This window comes from Leucopleurus acutus, assembly GCF_964270905.1.
Source record: "Leucopleurus acutus genome assembly, chromosome: 3".
Taxonomy (NCBI): domain Eukaryota; kingdom Metazoa; phylum Chordata; class Mammalia; order Artiodactyla; family Delphinidae; genus Leucopleurus; species Leucopleurus acutus.
In genome coordinates this window covers 11,154,091-11,162,217 of record NC_139145.1, presented here as the reverse complement: position 1 = coordinate 11,162,217, position 8,127 = coordinate 11,154,091, and the positions used below count along the sequence as shown (strand labels likewise).

The 8,127-nt window shown below is 54.8% G+C and overlaps 1 protein-coding gene across 1 annotated transcript; it reads right to left on the bottom strand.

Moving 5' to 3' along the window:
* Nucleotides 1-1,592: 1,592 nt before the first annotated feature.
* TMEM161A (transmembrane protein 161A) lies at nt 1,593-7,885 on the bottom strand. Its single transcript, XM_082835705.1, has 11 exons — nt 7,789-7,885; nt 7,282-7,362; nt 6,797-6,894; nt 6,528-6,684; nt 5,528-5,679; nt 3,335-3,395; nt 3,095-3,238; nt 2,878-2,991; nt 2,562-2,736; nt 2,347-2,443; nt 1,593-1,968 (listed from the first exon to the last, which is right to left on the bottom strand). The coding sequence occupies exons 1-11, from the start codon at nt 7,842-7,844 to the stop codon at nt 1,715-1,717; spliced, it is 1,389 nt and encodes a 462-aa protein (XP_082691831.1). The 5' UTR covers nt 7,845-7,885; the 3' UTR covers nt 1,593-1,714.
* Between the last annotated feature and the right edge of the window lie 242 nt (nt 7,886-8,127).

The following is an 8,127-nucleotide window of genomic DNA, read 5'->3' as shown; positions in this document are numbered from 1 at the left end:
CGCGTGAGCTCAGTAGTTGTGGCGTGCAGATTTAGTTGCCCCGCAGCATGCGGGATCTTAGTTTCCCCAACCAGGGATCGAACTCACGTCCCCTGCATTGGTAGGCATATTCTTTACCACTGGACCACCAGGTTAGTCCCACCTTGTCATTTTTATTCTTAATGTACATTTTACATGTGCTAAAAGATTACATAGCTTACATTGGGAAAAAAACAAGACGGGCTCAAAATGGAGTCACTTACGCTAAGGCTTATGTCACCAAACCGAGACTTAATTACAGTTTCAGCTTGTCCAGAAATGGACTCTGAAACCAGTCAATCAGAAATTGCCTGATCAGCACGAGTGAGGTGATCTACCCGACAGACAGCTGCCATCCCCTAAAGGAAAGGGACCTTGCCACAAGTCCACTTTTCGCTAATATAACTTCCTTGTTCCCACTCCCTTCTGCCTTACAAAAATCTTTTATACAGCTCCTCGGAACTCCTTTCTATCTGCTGGATTGGATGCAGCCCGATTCATGAATTGTTATATAAAGCCAATAAGATCTTTAAAATGTACTGTTGGATTTTAACAACACGTACATTAGAATACACACGTGCACGCACATGGGTTTCCCACCGCATGGCCACAGCTACAGGAAAATGCCAGTTGATGATGGACCCTCGTCCTCCTTCTCCTGGGTCACCACGGCCTCAACAATGTGCCCATTTGCTGTGTGTGACCTTGATAAGAAGGCAGTCCCCCTGTACTTGTGGAAGAGGGCGGTATCCCCCATGGCCCCCTGCCCAGTACCATGGGCTCACCCACCTCCCTCTCCCCCCATTTCTCTCACTTCTCACACTTGGTCCATTTCTTCTCACCCCCTTTCATTCTCTCTTTGTTTCTTCCTCCCAGGCCTTTGCTATGCTGTCCCTCCATCATTCCCTTCTTTCAGCACTGAAGCCCCGGACTCCCCACCCAGCCTGCACCACTTAACCTGACAGCATGCAGAAAGCCGCTTCCCAAACCGTCTGGATCCTTTTTGTAAAAAGCAGCTTGCTAGGGCTTTCCTGGTGGCGCAGTGATTAAGAATCCACCTGCCAATACGGGGGACACCGGTTCGAGCCCTGGTCCTGGAAGATCCCACATGCCGCAGAGCAACTAAGTCCGTGTGACACAACTATTGAGCCTGCACTCTAGAGCCCGTGAGCCACAACTACTGAGACCACGTGCCACAATTACTGAAGCCCGCGTGCCTAGAGCCCATGCTCTGCAACAAGAAAAACCACCACAATGAGAAGCCCACACACCACAACCAAGAGTAGCCCCCTCTCGCCACAACTGGAGAAAGCCCGTGCGCAGTAACAAAGAACCAAAGCAGCCAAAAATAAATTAATTAATTTTTTAAAAAATCGGCTTGCTCCTTTATTTGTTCAGAAGAGTGCCCCCTCCCACCCCCACGCCCACCCCCACTGCAGTCAAACTGGGCACATGCAATCTGGGAACAATGGCTGGCCGTGGGACCCTCTGCCGCTGGGCCTGGGGAATCAGTTTCTAGGCAGAAGCTCAGGGTCCAAGGCGTGGCCACGGCTCAGGCATGCAGTGAAGGGGACTGGCACAGCGGACGCATCTGGGACTCCCAGGACCACATTGCACCTGGGGACACTGAGGGGGTGGCCCGCGCCCCGCTGGCCCAGGACCAGACCTTGGGGCTGCAGGAGTGTCTGCAGGCGGGCTAGGAGCCCGCCAGATGCTGGTGGAAGTACAGGCCGAAGAGGCTGGAGAGCAGTTGGCAGGTGGCGATCCACCAGATGAGGAAGGCGAGGACACCGCGGAGGAAGAGTGGCGTGAGCAGGCTGCCCAGGACCCCGGCGATCAGGGCCACGGTCTGCCGGGCCTCGTCCTCCTCGGGGCCGACCGGGCCATCGAGGGCTGAGGACGGGGTGGGGGACAGCGGGGGGACGGGACCCAGGCCCCAGGAGTAGCCGCCTGCGAGAGAAACAGGGTGGAGGGAGGGATGGGTGGAGGCGCAGGAGGAGTTGGCCTCCAGGACCCCCACCCATGCTGACACTCACCCGCCCCGCCCCAGGCTCTGCCTCCTTCCACCACCTCGGCTACCCCAGGCTCTGCCCGCACCTCATCTTCGGGCCCCACCCCAGGCTCCGCCTCTGACCTCGCCCCATCTCAGGGCCCTCCAGCCTCCGCCCCGCCCCCTCTATAGCCAGGCCCCGCCCCCGCCTCGCTCAATCGCCGGCCCTCCCCTCCCCTCCCCCACCCAACTACAACTCCAGCCCCTCGCTCCAGGCTCAGCCCCGTCCCGCTCCAACTCCAGACCCCGCCCCCGCCGTCGCCCAGGCGGGTTCTCACCCAGCGTCTTGAGCAGCAGCGTGCAGTTGAGTGTGAGGATGAGCGGAGTCAGGTACTGCAGGCTCACAACTGTCACGTAGCAGTACACCCGCACCACCTAGTGGACAGGTAGCAGTGGCTGCAGCAGGGGACCTTCGGGCTCCGGGTAACCCCACGCCTGAGGGACAGGGAACCCCGCCCTGAGGCCCAGGTTCCCTCCCCGCCCGCGCCGGTACCCGCCGTTGGATCTCTCGGGCCTCGATGCGGCCGGCCTCCCGCCGCAGCTGCTCCACTCGAGCCTTGGCCAGGCACAGGTAGGCCTGCAGGTGGGGCCGGGTCACCGCCAGCCGCAGCAGGCACAGTGCCACCAGCATCCAGAGACGCAGCGAGTCGAAGGCCGAGTCGGACAGCCTGCGCCGAGAGGGGCGAGGGGGCTAGTGAGGCTGCCCTCTGCCCCAGGATCCTCCCCCAGGACGCACTCCTCCCTTAGTCTCAGAGTCTGGAGTAGCCAGAGGGGGCCCCAGCTGCCCTGCCTCCCACTTCCATACGCACAGAGAAAAGGACGTGCTCCCAAAGGGAGCCTGGTGCAGGAAGTCCCGCGCCATGGGCTTGGTCCAGAGCCACAGGACAAACAGGGGGGACAGGAAGCTGGTGTGCAGAAGGAACCTGGGGGCAAGGGCAGAGAGCGGGTAGGCTTGGGCACCCACCATCCCCACCGGCCCCTTCCCTAGGCGCCCTAACGCTCCATCCACCCGGTCCCCCACGTAACTGCAGCATGGGCCGGTCTTCCGACATGGTCAGTGCATCATGGTGGGTCTGGGCCAGCCGCAGGCCTGGGAAGGTGAGGAAGGCACCCAGCATGGAGCCCACTGCCGCCAGCCCCACGCGGATGGCCAGCTTGACCAAAGGAAGACTGGGAAAAAGAGAAGGGTCAGGGCCCCACGGCAGCTCAGCACCCTGCCTGCAGGTCGCAGCATGCCGCTGTTCCCCCTCCCTTCCCAGGACTCACGCCCAGTCCCAGCCCTGTGTCTTCAGAAGTGGCTCCAAGTTCTGGGTCATACTGGCCAGGCCTGGGGAAGACAAAGAGGGTGGTGTCCAAAATAGACCCCTGGGGCCTCAGAGCCTACTCTGCCCCCCTCCCAGACATCCTTTTGTTTTCCAGGTAGGAACACACTAGTGGCAGCCAGGCCCTGTGACAAGCATGAGGACAATTTTGTTCTCCAGTTATGTGAAGCCCAGGAGAATGTGCTAGACAGACACCCTTGACTGGACTGAGGGACATGGGGGCAGAGGGCACTGAGTCTGAGCTTCCCCGAGGCTGGAGGGTCATGAAGGGCTCCACAGGAGGAAATCAAAGTCCTGAAAAGATTTCTCAGTTCAGGCCCCCACATTTTCCACGGAGTAAAAGCAAATAATGTGAGCTCACAACCAAAATCACCAAACACACAAGACAATAAATTACCATAAAGGTGAGTCAGGAGAAAAAAACCAAAGGACAAATTTAGACCCCAAGGCTTCTGTGTGAAATGCCTGAGGAAAATAAAAGTTGGAATTGCAGAATAGGTGACATGAGACTACCTCAGAGGACCAGGTGGATTTGCAAAGGAATCAGTTAAGCTCTTCCAAAAGGAAAATATAATTATTGAAGTGATAAGTTGTTAAACAGCATCTTAGAAGGAGCCAAAGGAGGAAATGACGAATTGGATCTGAAGAAATCACTCAGATTCCGACTAAGAAAGACAGGAAGGTGGGAAATGTGATGGAAGATTAAGAGATAAGGAGGACAGAATAGGAAGTTCAATATAAGTCAAGTCTGAACCCCAAAGGGAGAGAAGAGAGAGAATGAAGGAGAAGAGATATTGAAAGGTAATTATTGAGAAGTCTGCAGAATGGATGATACATACAAAGTATATAAAACCAGATAAATACAAAGAAATCCATACCTAGACACACTGTGGCAAAACTGCAGAATACCAAAAACAAAGAGCTCACAAAGCAGTCAGAAGTTATGACACATCACCTAAAAGGAAGGACAATTAAGCTGGCAGCCACTGTCAACAGCACAAAAGAAAAGGAACAAATAGAAAGTGAAAACGTAAGATGGTAGAGACAAGGCCAAATATGTCAGAAAACACAATAAATGTAAGTGGATTAAATTTTGAAGTTAAATGATACAGACTATCAGACTTGATGGAAAATATCCAGATAGGGAATTCCCTGGCAGTCCAGTGGTTAGGACTCTGAGCTTTCACTGCTGAGGGCACAGGTTCAATCCCTGGTCACGGAACCAAGATCCCACAAGCCATGCAGCACGGCCAAATTAAAAAATAAAGAAAGAAAATAAAGAAGGAAAATATCTATATCTATATATTTATTATTATTTTTTTTTAAAGTAGACATACCTCAACATGAGGTCACTGGAAGGTTGAAAGTAAAGGGATGTCAAAAAGATATAATAAATACTAATCAAAAGAAAGGTAGTATTGTATATTTGAAAGTTGCTAAGCAAGTAGATCTTAAAAGTTCTCATCACAAGAAAAGAAAATTGTAACTATGTGCAGTGATGGATGTTAACTAGACTTATTGTGGTGCTCATTTTGCAGTATACACAAATATTGAATCATTATGTTGTACACCTGAAACTAATATAATATGTCAAGTATATATCAATTTAAAAAGAAAAGAAGGGCTTCCCTGGTGGCGCAGTGGTTGAGAGTCCACCTGCCCATGCAGGGGACACGGGTTCATGCCCTGGTCCGGGAAGATCCCACATGCCGCGGAGTGGCTAGGCCCGTGAGCCATGGCCGCTGAGCCTGCGCGTCCAGAGCCTGTGCTCCACAATGGGAGAGGCCACAACAGTGAGAGAACCGCGTACCGCAAAAAAAAAAAAAGAAAAGAAAAGAAAAGAAGGAAGAAGGAAATAAGGAAGGGAGGGAGGAAGAAAGGAAGGAAGAAAGCTGGAAAGGCTATATTAATACCAGACAAACTAGACTAAGATGGAAGTATTATTAGAATCAAAATGGGTCCATACATCATGAAAAAAATGGCTGATTTGCCAGGAAGACGTAGCAATTTTAAACTTGTAAACACCTCGTCAATTAGCCTCAAAATACGTAAAGAAAACACTGACAGCAATAACCCAGAGGCTTAAACTCCAGGCCCCAGACTGCAGCAAAAACCCCAGGCCCCAGACTGCACATACCTGGCTCCAGGCCCAGCTCAAGGGTCTCCTCCGGCACCACCTGCACCAACATGGCCAGGAGGAGGAAGAGGAAGGCGAAGGTGAGGCAGACTGAGCGCTCGCCCCCCTCCTCTGCACTGAAGTACAGCCGGGTCACGGTCAGGAACACCTTGCTGGGGGCAGGGCTAAGGAGGCCTCCAGTGCCTGCAGTGACCCCTCCCCCATCCACCACCCCCAACCAGTGACCCCCCCAACTCCAGAGCACTAACATGGAAGTTCAGGCTTAGAGTCCTGGGGAGCCGAGGAGTGAGCTGCCGGGCAAGCCCAGGACACAAGGCTTACTGCTGTTCAGGCCTGTGTCATCAGCGAGCAGGCGGTCCTGAGCCAGGCCTCCAGCTTGGCCTCATCACACTGCCTGTGGTCAGTTAGAAATGGCCAACTCTGTCTCTGTCTGTCTGTCTGTCAGGAGGTCAAGTCTCCCTGACTCACTCAGCCTCCCGGCTGAATTCACAGCTCCTGAGTTTCCCGTTCCTCTGAGAGGCTAAAAGAGATACCAGTCTCTATCTCCAATCTGCCCTGCTTTGCAAGCCCATTCCACAAAGACATCGTCTCCAACTTGGGTCCTCAAAGTCCCAGTTTTACCTCTGCTCTCTATGCAGCTTCCCAAAAAAATGACGGAAGGGACGTCTCTTTGCCAGCCCCTGCACCTGTTCTGGACTGCTGAGTTGCTTTGACCCAGAGAATGGACAGGGGTTGGGTGGACCGACTTCAGGCAAAGCCTCAGGAGGCCTGCAGTGCCCCCTTTTCCTTCCTGGCCGCTGTGGTGAGGAAGCTTGCCCTAGACCGCTGAAAGGCAAGCCCACTTGGAGCGGATATGAGGCAACCCAGCTGAGCCCCGGCCCAGACAAACATGAAATAGTGACTGCGTTACACCACTGAGTTTCTGGGGCGACAAGGAGCCTGGGGTCCGGCTTCCACAGGCCTCCACCTTCCCCACCTGGGGAGCTAAGAGGAAGGATACATAGAGAAGGCGATGGTGAGCAGGCACCAGAACACAGCGATGTTGGTCTCCTTGGCCGGGCCCAGCACATAGTAGTAGGCCTCTGTGAAGAGGTACACGCCACCCGAGTACACCGCGAAGTCCACAAACCACTGGTACTCCAGGAAGAAGCGCAGGACTGCGGGGAGGATGCAACTGAGTCCCCAGCTTAGCCCGCCCAAGATGCTCCCCCCACCAACCCCACCAGGGTGTGAGCCAAGGGCCAGGGGAGCTGGGGACCCAGCTGTTACCGAGGGCATCAACGGCTGTGAGGGGACAGGTCTCTAGCTGGAAAGGGGTGTCACGGGGCACGGATAACGGCTTCTCCTCACTATAGCCATTGGCCCACCTGGGAGGAGGGGGGAATGTGTCAGAACAGCATCCTCCATCCTCCCCTCCCCTGGCAGTCCACCCCACCCCAGCCTGGGAGGCTCTACCATGTCACCCTCAGAGCACAGGAGGCCTAGGAGGTACCTTCTCCCCCAGCCTGGGTGTCCTCTGAAAGCCAGGGTGGTGGCCACCACCCACCCATAGGGCTGGCCCAGAGCAAACTTCCAATAAGCATTAGACGCCAACTGGAGGCAACCAGTGAATGACAGTGACCATCTCCTCAGGCTGGGGTGTCCCCAATTCTCCTGTGCCCAGAGCAGTGCCTGGAAGTGGGCAGGTAAGGCCCTGTGCCCTCATGGCCTCCCCTGGAAGGGAGCCACTTACCTAAGACTGGGGGTTCACTCACCGCTCCTTCCTGCCTCTGGGCCTCTGCTTCCCCGCCAGGGCCCGAAGCTCTTCCTCGGAAGGGTGCTTGTATCGGAAGAGACTAAGGGCAGAGACAGGCAGTCAGGAAAGGAACTGCCATGTGAATTGCCCTAGAGAGTTCACAATTTCCACCAGATTCTCAGAAAGGGTCCGAAACCCAAACCGGGACAAAAAGAGTTTCAGGAAACAGATCTACAGCTAGAGTAGGGATGAAGGAGAGCAGGAGTGGGGGAAGCAGCTGCTCGTCTGAGTATTTAGACGGTCTCAGCGATGTGTACAATCTGTCAAAATTGATCCAACTGTGTACTTCAAATATTTGCAGATTATTGTACGTCAATTACATCTCAACAAAGTTGTTTGTTTGTTTTAAACAAAACAAAACAAAAAACCCTCACCTTTCAGGGCTTGAGGCGGGGCTAGGAGAAAAACCAGGGAGGGCGGGGCCTTAGGGGCTCCGCCCACCACCCGGGGAGGGGGTGTGGCTCACCTGCCGTTGCAGAGCAGCCAGCGCGCGAAGGAGCAGTGAGGCGCAAGCCTATGCATGAGGGTGGCGGTGAGCAACGTCACCACCAGCTGCACCCCAAGGACAGCCTGAGGGGAGGAAACATGAAGGGCAGTGCCAGCCAGGGGATCACAAGCTCATGCTTCGGAAGCCCGGCTATTTATAGAGACTCTGGGGCCAGGTTGTGGAGGCAGGGCCACCCTGGCTCAAGCTACTTCTTGGGGAAAGGTCCTGGGGTGGGCTCAGACCCAACCCTGGGAGCCCCAGCAAAACGCACTTCCCTCCCCACCACCTGGCTGGGGTGTGGGGCGGCGGAGAGCACGT